Source organism: Mesoplodon bidens (genome assembly GCF_964165515.1).
Source record: "Mesoplodon bidens genome assembly, chromosome: X".
Lineage (NCBI taxonomy): Eukaryota > Metazoa > Chordata > Mammalia > Artiodactyla > Ziphiidae > Mesoplodon > Mesoplodon bidens.
The window spans coordinates 89,400,645-89,419,867 of NC_138163.1; the positions used below are offsets into that span (position 1 = coordinate 89,400,645).

Below are 19,223 nucleotides of genomic sequence, written 5' to 3' on the forward strand. Positions count from 1 at the left end.
AGCCAGGGATGGGGCTTCCTAGTGTGTGGAAACTTTTCCTCCTTCAAGCTCCTTCCCAGAGGTCCTGGTCCCATCCATATTCTTTTGTCTCTTTTTTCATTTTTCTTTTCCCCTACCTAGGTATGTGAGGAGTTTCTTGCATTTTGCAAAGTCTGAGGACTTCTGCCAGTGTTCAGTAGGTGTTCTGTAGGAGTTATTCCACATGGAGATTTATTTCTGATGTATTTTTGGGAGGAAGGTGATTTCCACGTCTTAGTCTTCCACCATCTTGAAGTTATTCTGTGTCTGTATGTTTCTTTGTGTGATTTTGTCTGTTTAGTATTTCTATTACTATGTGGTTCGGGATTATATCTGTTTGTTTGTTTTTCTTCCTTTTCTTCTGAGCCGTGTGGCTGGCAGGGTCTTGGTGCTCCAGCATGGTGTTGGGCCTGAACCTGTGATGTGGGGAGCCGAGTGCACGTCACTGGACCACCAGTAACCTCCTGGCCCCATGTAATACCACTTGGTGAGGGGATAGAAAAAGATATTCCATGCAAATGAAAATCAAAAGAAAGCTGGAGTAGCAATTCTCATATCAGACAAAATAGACTTTAAAATAAAGACTATTAGACAAAGAAGGACACTACATAATGATCAAGGGATCAATCCAAGAAGAAGATATAACCATTGTAAATATTTATGTACTGAACATAGGAGTACCTCAATACATAGGGCAAATGCTAACAGCCAAAAAGGGGAAATCAACAGTAACACAAAAATAGTGGGGCATTTTAACCCCACTTTCACCAATGGACAGATCATCCAAAATGAAAATAAATAAGGAAACAGAAGCTTTAAATGACCTGTTAGACCAGATGGACTTAATTGATATTTATAGGACATTCCATACAAAAATTACAGAATACACTTTCTTGTCAAGTGCTCATGGAATATTCTCCATAATAGATCATATATTGGGTCACAAATCAAGCCTTGGTTAATTTAAGAAAATTTGAATTTTATCAAGTATGCTATGGACCACAACTCTATGAGACTAGATATTAACTTCAGGAAAGAAATCTGTAAAAATTACAAACACATGGAGGCTAAAAATACACTACTAAATAACCAAGAGATCACTGAAGAAATCAAAGAGGAAATCAACACATACCCAGAAACAAATGACAATGAAAACATGATGACACAAAACTTGCGGGATGTAGCAAAACAGTTCCATAGGGAAGTTTATAGCAATAAAATCTCAACTCAAGAAACAAGAAAAATCTCAAATAAACAGCCCAAACTTACATGTAAAGCCATTAGAGAAAGAAGAACAAAAATTAAAAAAACGAAGTTTGCAGAAGGAAAGAAATCATAAAGATCAGATCAGAAATAAAAAGAAATGAAAGGAAGAATAGCAAAAATCTGTAAAAGTAAAGCTGATTCTTTGGGAAAAAAGAATTCATAAACCTATAGCCAGACTCATCACACACAAAAAAGAAGACTCAAATCAACATAATTAGAAATGAAAATGAAGGAAAAACTGACACTGCAGAAATACAAAGGATCATGAGATTACTACATGAAACTATATGCAAATAAAATGAAAAACCTGGAAGAAATGGAAAAATTCTTAGAAAAGTAATACCTTCCGAGACTGAACCAGGAAAAATAGAAAATATGAACATGCTAATCACAAGCACTGAAACTGAAACTGTGAGTAAAAATCTTCCAACAAACAAAAGCCCAAGACCAGATGGCTTCACAGGTGAATTCTATCAAATATTTAGGGAAGAGCTAACACCTATCCTTCTCAAACTCTTGTAAAATATAGCAGAGGGAGGAACCCTCCCAAACTCATTCTATGAGGCCACCATCACCCTGATACCAAAACCAGACAAAGATGTCACAAAGAAAGAAAACTATAGGCCAATATCCCTGATGAACATAGCTTCAGAAATCCTCAGCACAATATTAGCAAACAGAATCCAACAGCTCATTAGAAGGATCACACAGCTGGATCAAGTGACGTTTATCCCAGGAATGCAAGGATTCTTCAATATAAGCAAATCATTCATTATGATTCAGCGTATTAACAAATTGAAAAATAAATCCATGTGATAATCTCAATAAATGTAGAAAAAACTTTCAACAATATTCAAATCAACACCCACTTATGATAAAAACTCTCCAAAATGTGGGCATGGACGGAACCTCCTCAACATAATAAAGGCTATATATGACAAACCCACAGCAAACAACTTTCTCAATGGTGAAAAACTGAAACCATTTCCCCTAAGATCAGGAACAAGACAAGGTTGCCCACTCTCACCACTATTATTCACCATAGTTTTTGAAGCTTTAGGCACTGCCATCAGAGAAGAAAAAGGAATAAAATGAATCCAAATCGTAAAAGAAGAAGTAAAACCATCACTGTTTGCAGATGGCATGATACTATACCTAGAGAATATTAAGGATGCTACCAGAAAACTGCGAGAACTAATCAATGAATTTGGTAAAGTAGCAGGATATGAAATTAATGCACAGAAGTCTCCTGCATTCCTATACAGTAATGACAAAAAATCTGAAAGAGAAATTAAGAAAACACTCCAGGACTCCCCTGGTGGTGCAGTGGTTGAGAGTCCGCCTGCCAATGCAGGGGACATGGGTTTGTGCCCCGGTCCAGGAAGATCCTACATGCCGTGGAGCGGCTGGGCCTATGAGCCATGGCCACTGAGCCTGCGCCTCCAGAGCCTGTGCTCCGCAACAGGAGAGGCCACAGCAGTGAGAGGCCCATGTACTGCAAAAAAACACAAAAACACACAAAAAACAAAACAAAAACAACACTCCAATTTACCACTGCAACAAAAAGAATAAAATACCTAGGAATAAACCTACCTAAGGAGACAAATGGCCTATACGAAGAAAAGTGTAAGAAACTGATGAAAGAAATTAAAGATGATACAAACAGTTGGATAGATATACCATATTCTTGCACTGGAAGAATCAACATTGTGAAAATGGCTGTACTACCTAAAGCAATCTACAGGTTCAATGCAATCTATATCGAACTACGAATGACATTTTTCACAGAACTAGGAACCAAAATTTTACAATTTGTATGGAAACACAAAAGACCCCGAATAGCAAAAGCAATCTTGAGAAAGAAAAATGGAGCTGGAGGTATCAAGCTCCCTGACTTCAGACTATACTACAAAGCTATGGTAATCAAGACAGTATGGTACTGACACAAAAAATAGAAATATAGATAAATGGAACAGGATAGAAAGCCCAGAGATAAACCCACACACATATTGTCACCTTATCTTTGATAAAGGGGGCAAGAATATACAATGTAAAGAAGACAGCCTCTTCCTTAAGTGGCCCTGGGAAACTGGAGAACTACATGTAAAAGAATGAAATTAGAACACTTCCGAGCACCATACACAAAAATAAACTCAAAGTGGATTAAAGACCTAAATGTAAGGCCAGACACTATCAAACTCTTAGAGGAAAACATAGGCAGAACACTCTATGACATAAATTACAGCAAGAGACTCTTTGACCCACCCCACCTCCTAGAGAAATGGAAATAGAAACAAAAATAAGCAAATTGGACCTAGTGAAACTTAAAAGCTTTTGCACAGCAAAGGAAACCATGAACAAGACAAAAAGACAACCCTTAGAATGGGAGAAAATAGTTGCAAAGGAAGCAACTGACAAAGGGTTAATCTCTAAAATATACAAGCAGCTCATCCCACTCAGTATCAATAAAACAACCCCATCCAAAAATGGGCAGAAGACCTTAATAGACATTTCTCCAAAGAAGATATACAGATTACCAACAAATACATGAAAGAATGCTCAACATCATTAATCATTAGAGAAATACAAATCAAAACTACAATGTGGTATCACCTCACACCTGTCAGAATGACCATCATCAAAAAATCCAAACAATAAATGCTGGAGAGGGTGTGGAGAAAAGGGAACCCTCTTGCTCTGTTGGTGGGAATGTAAATTGATACAGTGACTATGGAGAACAGTATGGAGGTTCCTTGAAAAAATAAAAATAGAACTACCATATGACCCAGCAATCCCACTACTGGGCATATACTGTGAGAAAACCATAATTCGAAAAGAGTCATGTACCACAATGTTCATTGCAGCTCTATTTACAATAGCCAGGACATGGAAGCAACCTAAGTGTCCATCAACAGATGAATGGATAAAGAAGATGTGGCACATATATACAATGGAATATTACTCAGCCATAAAAAGAAACGAAATTGAGTTATTTGCAGTGAGGTGGATGGACCTAGCATCTGTCATACAGAGTGAAGTAAGTCAGAAAGAGAAAAACAAATACCATATGCTAACACATCTGTATGGGTTAAAAAAATGATTCTGATAAACCTAGGGGCAGGACAGGAATAAAGACTCAGGCACAGAGAATGGACTTGAGGACAGAGGGAGTGGGAAAGGTAAACTGGGACGAAGTGAGAGGGTAGCACTGACATATATATGCTACCAAATGTAAAATTGATAGTTACTGGGAAGCCACCACATAGCACAGGGTGATCTGCTCTGTGATTTGTGACCACCTACGGTGATGGAATAGGGAGTGTCAGAGGGAGACACAAGAGGGAGGGGATATGAGGATATATGTATGCATATAGCTGATTCCCTTTGTTATACAGTAGAAACTAATACAACATTTTAAGGCAATTATACTCCAATAAAGATGTTAAAAAATAGCAAAAACTACCATAAACCTACAGCAGAGCAACAACAATACAACACACACACACAAATAAAGAAAAAATGCAAAAAAATACCACTAGAACAAAGAAACAAAAGAATTTAAAAATGAGAACAGTAAGGACTAGACTAACAAAACACAAAATTAAAAATAAAAATATAGAGCAAACAAATAATGCAAAAAACATAAAATATACACATAAAACAAAAAGATCAAAATAAATAAAAAACAAAGAACACAAGAAAAAAACTCTAATACAACAAAAATTAAATTAAAAATAGAAAAATAAATATATATCTTAAAAAATTTTAATTAAAATTAAAAATAAAAGAAAAAATAATAAATGCAACACCACCAACAACTGAATAAAATGAAACAAACAAAAAAGAATAATAGTGATAAGCATATTTTCCTGGGCCCTCCTCTGTCAGTGTCCTTGCTCCCACAGTGAGCCAGAGCCAATCTCCTCCTCTCCCGGAGGCCCTCCAATACCTACAGGTTGGTCTCTTGACCTGCTGTGGGCACTGTGGGGCCAGCTCACACTCTGACCTGGCCCAGCTCCCAAGTTTACTTTTCCCCATAGTCCACTCCTAGGAAGGCTAGACCAGTCTCTTGTGGGACCATTCGTCCATTCAGGTATTCCACAGATGCAGGATTTACCAAACTGATCTCGGGGATTTAATCTGCGGCTTGTTCAGCTGCACAGAAAGATTTCTGTTTGTGTTCCTTAGTTGCACTGCCCCTGGGAGTTCCAGCAGTTATTTGCCCATTTGGCAGAAGTTCAAGTGTTAGTAAATGGATTTTCATTACTATACAGTCTAGATGCTCTTTATTTTATTTTTTTTTAATTTTTATTTTATGTTGGAGTACAGTTAATTAACAATGTTGCATTAGTTTCAGGTATACAGCAAAGTGATTGAGTTATACATAAACATTCTTTTTCAAATTCTTTTCCCATTTAAGTTATTACAGAATATTGAGCACAGTTCCCTGTGCTATACAGTAGGTCCGTGTTGGTTATCTATTTTAAATATAGCATTGTGTACATGCCAATCCCAAACTCCCAATCTATCCCTCTCCCCAACGCTTCCCCCCGGTAACCATAAGTTTGTTTTCTAATCTGTGAGTCTGCTCTTTAACCTGCTGGGTTTTATGTTTTTCCTGTTTCCCAAGGTAGGTGAGTCTGTGCCTATGCCCCTCAGCAATATCTATCCCTACTGCAAATTGTTACTACAGAGGTGTGGTTCCCACATATACCATGTCTCCATCTTTACTACCCATTTCTATCTGGTCCTTTTATGTGGAATGGCTGTTCAATCAGCCCTCAAGAATTGCTCTCTATATAGGTGTAGATTTGGTGTGTCTATGGTAGGAGATGAGCTAAGAATCTTCCTATGTCACTATCTTGGATGCCTCTCCTCCCAAGATGTATAATTTAATACATATTTTTTGACACAGCTGTGTTGCCTAGATATGCTCCAGCATGAATGAGTTCTGCTTGCCATAACTCTTTTCTCCTCTGAAACCTTCCTAGCCAGGAAGACTCGTAGAGATGGTTTAGTCCTACTCTTCTCCACCCTCCATTTTATGGATAGGTCACCATAGGCCTAGAGAGGAATAGACTCATGCCTAGGACCAGCAAGTCACCCTAGAGCCAGGCCAGGCATTCAGTTTAAGAGGGCTCTGATTGAAGGTTCTCTGAATACCTGAAGAATTTAGTTTGTCCTTTTTCTACTTGGCTGAAACTTCTCAAAGAAGGAAGCTGACCTGTTATTCTTCTTCTGCCTGCCTCTACAGCTCTGGGTGAACCAGGAGGATGGGGTGGAGGAAGGGCCCAGTGACGTTCAGAATGGGCACCTGGACCCCAACTCAGACTGCCTTTGTCTGGGCCGGCCACTCCAAAACCGGGACCAGATGCGAGCCAACGTAATCAATGAGATCATGAGCACCGAGCGTCATTACATCAAGCACCTAAAGGACATTTGTGAGGTAGGCCCAGCTATGATGGTGCATGTGAGGGCACTCAGGGTGGGGTAGAGGGCACTTCCATGAAGAAATGACAACCTTCCTGGGCCGTACCTATGAAAGTCCCAAGATATTAGGAAACACAGTTTGACTGACCTCCTAGATTCTGTTCAGTGGGTGAGACTCCTCCCTTGGTGTTTCTCAGTCTCTCTGTTTCTTTCTCCCCTTTTTGCTATCTACCTGTCTGTCTAACTTTCATATTCATATTCCCTCTCCCCCCGCTTCTCTGCCTCCCTCTGTCCCCTCTGCTGGAAACTCTATCCCTATCCTCTTGTTTTCTGATCCAGTTGTTGCCACCCCATGTAAGGGCCTGACTTCATTACAGCAAAACACATTTCCTGCCAAGCCAGTGGTTTACAAACTTGAATGTGCAACAAAGTCCCTGGGCTGGCTTGTTAAACATGCAGATTCCTGCCCTCTTTGACCCCACCCCCCATGCAAAGTTGTGAATTCTCAGCCTGGAATAAAACACGGAAATCTCTATGTTTTGCAAGTATCCCTGGTAATACTTGTCTTCCACTATGCCACTCTGCCCTCCAGGGACTGTGGCTCCACATTGTCTAACTCCATCCCTTCCATCTTTCTGACCTGAGTGAGGATGAGAACCTTTTTTTTCTCACACTACCTTGAGTCCAGCAGAGACAAGTTGGCATTTTCAAAGGACCGTTTACTAAACTGTATGAGAAAACAAATGAGAGAGAGAGAAAATAATGTTTTTAGAAGGATTTCTCCCCCCCCCACCTCTCTCTCTCTCTCTCTCTCTCTCACACACACACACACACACACACACACTCACACATACTATAGCATTATGCTTGACCCAGTGAAAAACTCTACCTTGAATTTTTTTATCCCCTTTCTTCCAGATAAAAGATCAGGTCCTACTTTCTGTCCTCCAGCCCTACTGATTAGGTCCAGGGCCCACTCTGTAATCAATGGTATAGCTCTGACATTTTTCAAAGTTCTTGTTTCTTTAGAGCAGTGCTGCCTAATAGGACTTCCTGCAGTGATGAAAATGTTCTGTATCTGCAGTCTCCATTACAGTAGCCACTGGGCAAGTGGCTGTTGAGCACTTGAGATGTGGCTAGTATGGCTGAGAAATGGAATTTTAAATTTTATTTCATTTTAATTTAAATAGCCACACATGACTTATAGCAACCACATCGGACAGTGCAGCTCTGAAAAGATCAAGACCAAGGACTTTGGGCCTTAGCTTTCTTCACCTAAATTCATTCTTTCACCCCTTCCAGGCAGGTTAAAGGTTATCTCCTCCCCCTTCCCCAAGGCAGTAAGGTAGGGTAGAAAGAACAAGGGCTCTGTGGACATGGAGTGCTGGCTTTCACATCTTAACTTAGTCACTAATTAACCCTTTGGCCTTGAAGGTGCCTCTTAACTCCTCTAACTTTTGTTTTATGATTTGTCCAGTAGGCTTCATTTTACCAACCTCTTAACTTTATTGAGGAAATGAAGTAAATCTAATATTGTAAGTATTTGGGAAAAGGTAGTTTTCCTTTCCTTCCTTCCCTTTTCATCTATTCACCTATCCAACATTGTCTTTCTTTTATCTTTTTCTCTTCCTCCTACCTCCATACAAATGGTTGATATATTTTTTAATTACCTTCTCGAATATGTTACATGGCACTGGGCATCAAACCACTGATATGTCATTCATTCCGCAAACATTTAGTGGCGTTCTGCTCCATGCTAGGCCTTGGACATAACTCCTACCCTCAAACTGTTCTGCCCTAGACTGATAACATCTGAATCACCTGGGAGCTGGTTGGAAATGCAGAGTCTTTAATTCCACTCCAGACCTGAGTTCAAATCTACATTTTAACAAGGTTCACTTTTGACTTACAATACATATTAAAGTTTGAGGAGCACTGCTGTAAAATGATAGCTATCTTACACTATTTATAATAGCAGGACACGGAAGCAACCTAAATGTCCCTCAACAGAGGAATGGATAAAGAAGATATGGTACATATATAAATGGAATATTACTCAGCCATAGAAAAGAAATAATGCCATTCATAGCAACATGAATGGACCTAGAGATTGTCATACTGAGTGAAGTAAGTCAGACAGAGAAAGACAAACATCATATGATATCACTTGTATGTGGAATCTTAAAAAAGGACACAAATGAACTTATCTACAAAACAGAAATAGAGTTACAGGTGTACAAAATACATTTATGGTTACTGCAGGGTAAGGCAGGGGACGGATAAATTGGAAGATTGGGATTGACACATACACACTACTAATAGAATAGATAACTAATAAGGACCTACTGCATAGCACAGGGAACTCTACTCAATACTCTGTAATGGCCTATATGGGAAAAGAAGCTGAAAAAGAGTGGATATATGTATATGTATAACAGATTCACTTTGCTGTACACCTGAAACTAACACAACATTGTAAATCAACTATACCCCAATAATTAAAAAAAAAAAAAGATAGCTATCGGGCTTCCCTGGTAGCGCAGTGGTTGAGAATCTGCCTGCCGATGCAGGGGACACGGGTTTGTGCCCCGGTCTGGGAAGATCCCACATGCTGCAGAGCGGCTGGGCCCGTGAGCCATGGCTGCTGAGCCTGCGCATCCAGAGCCTGTGCTCCGCAACGGGAGAGGCCACAACAGTGAGAGGCTCGCATACTGCAAAAAAAAAAAAAAAAAAAAGATAGCTGTCTTATAATGTCATAGGGTCTATAATACAAGTTAGTACAGTCTGTTCTTTACCCAGAAGCCAAGGGATGATGTCAATACCTAAGTCATTCATATCACTCCTCTACTTAAAACTTTCCAATGGCTCACCTTTACTTCCTGAGTAAAAGCCAAAGTTCTCATTATTTCTTACAAAGCCCTTTGTGATCAACCCCTCCTTACCTCTGTGACTTCATCTCTTGCTCTTTTCCCACATTCTCTCACTACTTTAGCCACAATGGCCTAATTGCTGTTCCTTAAAAAGGCCTGACACACTCCCCCCTCATAGCCTTTCCACTGGCTTTCCCTTCTGCCTAAAGCACTCTTCCCTCAGATGTCTATGTGGCTCCGTTTCTCACCTCCTTCAAGGTTTCACTCAAATATCATCTCCTTGAGACCTTCCCTGACTATTCTATTTAAAATTGTAACCATGTACTGTCTTGTTTTATTTTTCTCCATTGCACTTACTGCTTTCTGACTTACTATATATTTTGCTTTTATGTTTTGTTTATTGCCCTTCTCCCCTACTAGAAAGTAAATTCCATGAGGGAAAGGTTTTTTTTTTATTGATTTACTGGTACATCCTCAACATCCAGCACAGTGCTTGGCAGATGGTAGATGCTCAATAAGTACTTTTGAAAGTTGGAATTAAATATAACTGCTCATGTGCATATACTATTTTGGCAAAATACATTCACATCTTATGCCATTTGATTTTCAGACAGGAAATACGTTGTTATTGTTATTCCTATTTTCTAGATCAACAGACTGAGTCTCTAATAGGCAAAATTACTTTCCCAGAGTTCTCAGCCACTGGCCCAGTGGGATTCTTAGTCTTAGAAGGATTTTGTTCCCAACTCCCAAACATCTTGGCCTCTTCCTACAGGGCATGGGCTCAGAACAGCAATGCAAGTATTTATCCTTGCAAAAGAGAGTGCTATGACCCTGCTTTGAGGAATTGCCTAATCCAGCCATCCTAAGCAAAGCTTTTGTTGGTGGTCTGCGAGTTCCATATCTCTTTATTATTCTTGATGCTGAAGCTAAGGGTTTAAATGGGAATGGGAAGTATCTCTTTGTCTCATCCTTCGACCACAGATGTCAAAGGAATGTTTAGCTAGAGCAAAAGAAGGGTAGAGAAAGCTGTGTCTTGATGGGCCAGAAGGCAGTATTTTAGCTCAGCGTTGTGTCACCTAAACCAAAAGCTATGAGGAACAATATGATTTATGAGAAGAATATCAAAACCCGAATTGGGAGTCCCAGGTTCAGGTCCCACCTTAGTCACAAACTGACTGCACTGACTGAAGTCAGGTGAATCTTTTCCATCCTGGACCTTGTTCCCCAACTCTAAACTTAGCAGGTTGGTAGAGTTGCTCTTTAAGTGTTGTCTGGCTCTTAGTTTCTCTGATTCTGTGAGATCTAGGTATGCTCTCACTAGAGAACGCTGTGGTTGTGATCCGTGTTACTTCTGCATGTTTTGCCATTTCCTCCTTGATACCCATGGAGGCATGTCTTACTCAGGCATGAATGTGTTAACAAGGCATAATCTACTCTTTCTGTAGGTTAAGAGAGATCACTTAATACTGCATTCAGTATAGATAAAAGTCACTATTAGAAAATATTTATTTATTTATTCATTCATTCATTCATTCATTCATTTATTAATTAATTACTCCTGGGAGCAGAAAGTGCCTCACAAACATTTAAGTTACAATACTTTCATTTTACAAATGAGGAAGTAGGAAATAGAGTTATTTTTATCAAAGTTATTCAGTGAAGCCAGTAAAAGAAAATATATTTTTTAATGAGTTCTTTGAAAAGATGGCATTCTTCTTTCTAAATCCAGACAGTGGGATAAAAGAGTATTGGCTTAGTTCTAGGTCACCTTGACCAATGATTGGTGGTATTACCTCTTGTAATCTTAGAAATCATATTATAATCAGGGAGACTGAGACACAGGGCAAACAAAGCTAAATATGCCTTATAAAGTTGCCTCATCTGCCTCACTGAGGAAGATCATCTCAGTTATCTGATATCTGTGAAATAAATTCTGTCCTCAAATGCCTCCAGAAAAGCTGGAACTATCTTTCCTCAGTCATTCATATTAGTGTCTTATACCCTTCACCATCAAGAAATTCTTCCTAGGTCTAATAGAGTTTATCATGCTATAGCTTCAGGACATTTGCATTTGATATGTTTAAGTCTGGAGTTTTCAAACTTACTGTTTTTTTCTTTCTGTTAATTGCCTATCCTGATGATTTCCAATGATCTTTACATCTTGGTGCATACATAAAAAATAATACATTGTATAAAACAGTAATATTTGTATAGCATACTAAAGTAAAAGGATGAGGCAGCTCATTGGCCTGAAGTGACCCGCTCAGGAATTTCTGGCTGCTCTAGGCCCTACCTATCCATACCACCTGGACATTCAAGGCCCTGTTCCCATCCTTTGCCCATTTTCCCATAGTTTCTCCTATTTTTCTTGCTGATTTATATGAGTTCCTTGTATATTCCAGATATCAATCCCTTGTCAGTTTTCCAAGTTGCAAATAGTCTTCTTCCTGTCATTCTCTTATTTTTTAATGGTTTTGTTTAATTTGAGAAAAAGACATCCTGAACAAAAGAAGAAAAGAAAACTAACAATTTAAGCATTCTGCTTCTAACTTACCTTTTGTCATCATTAGCATGAGAAAGAGCTAGTCATTTTGCAGTTATTCAACGTATATCTATTGAGCAGCAACTATATGCTAGGTACTATGTTAAACTCTAGAGATAAAGCTGTGAACAGGACAACCATGGTCATCATTCCCTAATTTTATTAAAATTATTTTCAAGACGTTTATCAGGTCTTCTGTCAGGTCTTAGGCTTCCAGGCAAAACAGTACATGATATCTGTAGAGAGTCAAGAGCTGAATGGGGCCCTGAAAATCTTTTCTGATATATGCATTTTAGAGGTGGACACACTGAGGTCCAGACTTGCAAGGGCCTTTCTCTAAAGGGTTTTTCAAACCTTAGGTGCTCCAGAGGTTCTTTGATCCATCTTATTTCCCTGCGGTCTTTGGAATCTTCCCTGGAGGTCATGGTGTCAATTTGTATCCCATATCAAGGCACTAATTCTATTGGTTTGGGCAAAAGGTTCGTTCGTTTTATCCATAAGATGGCTCTAGTAGCACTTAGTTGTCTTTAACATCATTTGAAACAATTTTGTTAGATTGTATGTGACAACTGTCATAGTGTGCATTTTAAAAAAGACATCAAAATTGGTGAATTTTTGTGTGGCCATTTTAATATTGAAGATGGAAGAAAAAAAGCAACATTTTCGGCATATTATGCTTTATTATTCTAAGAAAGGTAAAAATGCAACTGAAACACAATAAAAGATTTTTGCAGTGTATGGAAAAGTTGCTGTGACTGATTGAACGTGTCAAAAATGGTTTGTGAAATTTTGTGCTGGAGATTTCTTGCTGGATGATACTCCATGGTCAGGTGGACCACTTGAAGTTAATAGCGATCAAATCGAGACATTAATTGAGAATAATCAACCTTATACCACGTGGGAGATAGCCGACATACTCAAAATATACAAATCAAGCGTTGAAAATCATTTGCACCAGCTTGGTTATGTTAATCGCTTTGATGTTTGGGTTCCACATAAGTTAAGTGAAAAAAACCTTCTTAAACATATTTCTGCTTGTGATTCTCTACTTAAATGTAATGACAACGTTCCTTTTTTTTTTTTTTTTTGTGGTACGCGGGCGTCTCACTGTTGTGGCCTCTCCTGTTGTGGAGCACAGGCTCCGGATGTGCAGGCTCAGTGGCCATGGCTCACGGGCCCAGCCACTCCATGGCATGTGGGATCTTCCTGGACCAGGGCATGAACCTGCGTCCCCTGCATCAGCAGGCGGACTCTCAACCACTGCGCCACCAGGGAAGCCCAAAACGTTCCATTTTTAAAACAAGTTGTGACAGGCAATGAAAAGTGGGTACTGTACAATAATGTAGAATGGAAGAGATCGTGGGGCAAGTGAAATGAACCACCACCAACCACACCAAAGGCTGGTCTTCATCCAAAGAAGGTGATTTTGTGTATATGGTGGGATTAAAAGGGAGTCCTTTATTATGAGCTCCTTCCAGAAAGCCAAACTATTAATTCCAACAAGTACTGCTCCTAGTTAGACCAACTGAAAGCAGCACTCGACAAAATGCGTCCAGAATTAGTCAACAGAAAACGCATAATCATCTATCAGGATAATGCAAGACCTCTTGTTTCTTTGATGACCAGGCAAAACCTGTTACAGCTTGGCTGGGAAGTTCTGATTCATCTGCCAAATTCACCAGACATTACACCTTTGGATTTCCATTTGGTTTGGTCTTTACAAAATTCTTTTAATGGATAAAATTTCAATCCCCTGGAAGACTGTAAGAGGCACCCGGAACAGTTCTTTGCTCAAAAAGATAAAAAAAAGATCTGGGAAGATAGAATTATGAAGTTGTCTGAAAAATGGCAGGTGGTAGTGGAACAAAAGGGTGAATATGTTGTTCAATAAAGTTCTTGGGGAAAATGAAAAATGTGTCTTTTATTTTTACTTAAAAACCGAAGGCACATTTTGGCCAATCCAATAGCTCAATGCATTAGATCTAGACTTAAATCAACCTTCGTGGGTCTAGAAACAGAGTGACATAAATAGTCAACCTTCCTTGCCTATTACCATGACAGCCCCAGGGCTAATTCATGCCTTTTGTCATTGATTTGATAACGCCCACTGTAATGCCTTCACAGTCATGCCCACTTTACTTCTAGGAGAGGTGAGCCTCTCAAAAACGACCTCTGTTCAATCAGTTCACACCCACTGCCATATCACTCTATTCTCTTTTACCATGCAGACAGAGTTAGAGGGCATTTGAAGCATGCTTAACAGTAAGATCTATAGACCCCTTCTGCTCCCTCTGCCCTGTGATGGGCCTTCAGAGGTCTTCTGAGTCTCCTCTTCTCCAGGACAAACAGCCCTGGTTCCTTCTACCGTTCCTCATGGTGTTGCTTTTCAGGGATCTCTCTACCCTGCTTACTTCCCACTGTCTCTGTATCCTTTACTCCATGTTCCTCTGAAAACAGGGCTCAGAATTGAATGCTGCTCCCCTGCAGTGGTGCAATTACCTTCCTATGACTTCTCATTCCACCCTCTCAATCTGTTTCTTCTTCATCCCTAACTTAAAATGACATTAATTTTTTTTGGCAGTCATATTCCACTGCCAACTCATCTTAACTTATATGCCCTTGGGGGGAGACCTTCAGATGGTGGAGGAGTAACACATGGAGATCACCTTCCTCCCCGCAAATACATCAGAAATACATCTACATGTGGAACAACTCCTACAGAACACCTACTGAACTCTGGCAGAAGACCTCAGACTTCCCAAAAGGCAAGAAACTCCCCACGTACCTGGGTAGGGCAAAAGAAAAAAGAAAAAAAAACAGAGGCTAAAGAATAGGGACAGGACCTGCACCTGTTGGAGGGAGCTGAGAAGGAGGAACAGTTTCCACACACTAGGAAGTCCCTTCACTGGTGGGGACAGGGGGTGCCAGTGGGTAAGTTTCAGAGCCACAAAGGACAGCACAGCAACAGGGGTGCAGAGGGCAAAGCAGAGAGATTCCAGAAAAGAGGATGGGTGCTGACCAGCACTCACCAGCCCAAGAGGCTTGTCTGCTCACCCGCTGGAGCTGGTGGGGGCTGGGACCTGAGGCTTGGACTTCGGAGGTCAGATCCCAGGGAGAGGACTGGGGTTGGCTGCATGAACACAGCCTGAAGGGGGCTAGTGCACCACAGCTAGACTGATGGGAGTACAGGAAAAAGTCTGGAACTGCCTAAGAGGCAAGAAAACATTGTTTCGGGGAGCACGAGGAGAGGGGATTCAGAGCACTGCCTAAATGAGCTCCAGAGATGGGCACAAGCCATGGCTATCAGCACAGACACCAGAGATGGGCATAAAATGCTAAGGCTGCTGCTGCAGCCACCAAGAAGCCTGTGTGCAAGCAAAGGTCACTATCCACAACTCCCCTCCCAGGAACCTGTGCAGCCCACCGCTGCCAGGGTCCCATGATCCAGGGACGACTTCCCAGAGAGAACACACGGCACACCTCAGGCTGGTGCAACATCACACAGGCCTCTGCTGCTGCAGGCTAGCCCCGCGTTATGTACCCCTCCCTCCCCCCAGTTTGAGTGAGCCAGAACCCCCTAGTAAGCTACTACTTTAACCCCGTCCTGTCTGAGCGAAGCACAGATATCCTCAGGCGACCTACATGCAGAGGCAGGGCCAAATCCAAAGCTGCACCCCAGGAGCTGTGTGAGCAAAGAAGAGAAAGGGATACTTCTCCCAGCAGCCTCATGAGCAGTGGTTTAAGTCTCCACAATCAACTTGATGTACCCTGCATCTCTGGAATACCTGAATAGACAATGAATAATCCCAAAACTGAGGTGGTGGACTTCGGGAGACACTGTAGACTTGGGGTTTGCTTTCTGCATCTAATTTGTTCCTGACTATAGGTTTATCTTAGTTTAGTATTTAGAGTTTATTATCATTGGTAGATTTCTTAATTGATTTGGTTGTTCTCGTCCTCCTTTTTTAATATATATATATATATAGTTTATTCCTTTTTCACTTTTTGTGAGTGTGTATGTATATGCTTCTTTATGTGATTTTGTCTGTATAGCTTTGCTTTTAACATTTGTCCTAGGGTTCTGTCTGCTTTTTTTTTTTAGTATAGTTTTTAGCACTTGTTATCATTGGTGGATGTGATTTTTGGTTTGGTTGCTCTCTTCCTTCTTTTTTTAAATTACTTTTTATGTTTTATTGTGATAGCTTTATTTCATTTTATTTTATTATTTTTTCTTTTTTCTCCCTTTTCTTCTGAGCTGTGTAGTTGATAGGGTCTTAGTGCTCTGGCCGGATGTCAGGCCTGTACCTCTGAGGTGGGAGAGCTGAGTTCAGGACATTAGTCCACCAGAGACCTCCCAGCTCCATGTAATATCAAATGGTGAAAGTTCTCCCAGAGATATCCATCTCAATGCTAAGACACAGCTCCACTCAACGAACAGCAAGCTACATTGCTGGACACCCTATGCCACACAACTAGCAAGACAGGAACACAAACCCACCCATTAGCAGAGATGCTGCCTAAAATCATAAAAGGTGACAGATACCCCAAAACACACCAGCAGAAGTGGACCTGCCCAGCAGAAAGACAAGATCCAGCCTCATCCACCGGAACACAGACACTAGTGCCCTTCACCAGGAAGCCTACACTACCCACTGAACCAACCATACACTGGGGGCAGACACCAAAAACAACAGGAACTACGAACCTTCAGCCTGTGAAAAGGAGACACCAAACACAGTAAGTTAAGCAAAATGAGAAGACAGAGAAACACACAGCAGATGAAGGAGCAAGGTAAAAACCCATCAGACCAAACAAATGAAGAGGAAATAGACAGTATGCCTGAAAAAGAATGCAGAATATTGACAGTAAAGATATCCAAAATCTTGGAAATAGAATGGAAAAAATACAAGAAATGTTTAAGAAGGACCTAGAAGAACTAAAGAGCAAACAAACAATGAACAACACAATAAATGAAATAAAAAATTCTCTAGAAGGAAGCAATAGCAGAATAACTGAGGCAGAGGAATGCATAAGTGACTTGGAAGATAAAATAGTGGAAATAACTAATGCAGAGCAGAATAAAGAAAAAAGAATGAAATGGATTGAGGACAGGCTTAGAGACATCCAGGACAACATTAAATGCAACAACATTCGAATAACAGGGGTCACAGAAGAAGAAGAGAAAAATGGACTGAGAAAATATATGAAGAGATTATAGTTGAAAACTTCCCTAATATGGGAAAGGAAATAGTTGACCAAATCCAGGAAGCACAGAGAGTCCCATACAGGATAAATCCAAGGAGAAACATGTCAAGACACATACTAGTCAAACTGTCAAAAATTAAATACAAAGAAAAAACATTAAAAGCAGAAAGGGAAAAACAGCAAATAACATACAAGGGAATCCCCATAAGTTTAATGGCTGACCTTTCAGCAGAAACTCTGTAAGCCAGAAGGGAGTGACAAGATATATTTAAAATGATGAAAGGGAAAAACCTACAACCAAGGTTACTCTACCCAGCAAGGATCTCATTCAGATTCGACAAAGAAACTAAATCCTTTAAAGACAAGCAAAAGCTAAGAGAATTCAGCACCACCAAACCACATTAAAACAAATCCTAAAGGAACTTCTCTAGGCAGGAAACACAAGAGAAAGAAAAGGCCTACAATAACAAACCCAAAGCAATTAAGAAAATGGTAGTAGGAACATACATATCAACAGCTACCTTAAAAGTAAATGGATCAAATTCTCCAACCAAAAGGCATAGACTGGCTGAATGGATACAAAAACAAAAGCCGTATATATACTGTCTACAGCAGAGCCACTTCAGACCTAGGGACACACACATACTGAAAGTGAGGGGATGGAAAATGTTATTCCATGCAAATGGAAATCAAAAGAAAGCTGGCATAGAAATTCTCATATCAGACAAAGTAGGCTTGAAAATAACTACTATTAAAAGAGACTAAGAAGAACACTACATAATTATCAAGGGATCATTCAAAAAAGAAGGTATAACAACTGTAACTTTTGATGCACCCAACATAGGAGCACCTCAATACATAAGGCAAATGCTAACAGCCATAAAAGGGGAAATCGACAGTAATGCAATCATAGTAGGGGACTTTAACACCACACTTACACCAATGGACAGATGATCCAAAATGAAAACAAATAAGGAAACACAAACTTTAAATGTTACATTAAACAAGATGGACTTAATTGATATTGATAGGGCATTCCATCCAACAACAACAGAATAAACATTCTTCTCACGTGCTCATGAAACATTCTGCATATCTTGGGTCACAAATCAAGCATTGGTACATTTACGAAAATTGAAATCGTATCAAGTATCTTTACAGACCACAGCGCTATGAGACTAGATATTAATTACAGGAAAAAACCAGTAAAAACATGGAGGCTAAACAATACACTACTAAATAACCAAGAGGTCACTGAAGAAATCAAAGAGGAAATCAAAAAAATACCTAGAAACAAATGACAATGAAAACACGACGACCCAAAACCTATGTGATGCAGCAAAAGCAGTTCTAAGAGGGAAGTTTATAGCCATACAATCCTACCTCAAGAAACAAGAAACATCTCAAATAAACAAGCTACCCTTATACCTAAAGCAATCAGAGAAAGAAGAACAAAAAAACCCCAAAGTTAGCAGAAGGAAAGAAATCATAAAGATCAGATCAGAAATAAATGAAAAAGAAATGAAGAAAACAGTAGCAAAGATCAATAAAACCCAAAGCGGCTTCTTTGAGAAGATAAACAAAATTGATAAACCATTAACCAGAGACATCATGAAAAAAAAGGGAAAAGATGCAAATCAATAGAATTAGAAATGAAAACGGAGAAGTAGCAACTGACACTTTGGAAATACAAGGGATCATGAGAGACTACTACAAGCAACTATATGCCAATAAAATGGACAACCTGGAAGAAATGGACAATTTCTTACAAAAGCACAACCTTCCGAGACTGAACCTGGAAGAAATAGAAAATATAAACAGACATATCACAAGCACTGAAATGGAGACTGTGATTAAAAAATGTGATTAAAAATCTTCTGACAAACAAA

General features: G+C 39.8%; 1 protein-coding gene across 8 annotated transcripts in view; it reads left to right on the forward strand.

The window, feature by feature from the left end:
* The window catches only part of ARHGEF9 (Cdc42 guanine nucleotide exchange factor 9), a 207,483-nt gene that overhangs the window by 93,025 nt on the left and 95,235 nt on the right, over window positions 1-19,223 (forward strand). For 7 of the 8 annotated variants that reach the window (XM_081221593.1, XM_081221592.1, XM_081221597.1 and 4 more), the window contains one exon: window positions 6,539-6,730. In XM_081221593.1, the coding sequence (XP_081077719.1) occupies window positions 6,539-6,730 (192 nt within the window). Of the gene's footprint in view, window positions 1-613; window positions 669-6,538; window positions 6,731-19,223 lie in introns of those variants that run through there. The other variant, XM_081221596.1, reaches the window with a different exon arrangement.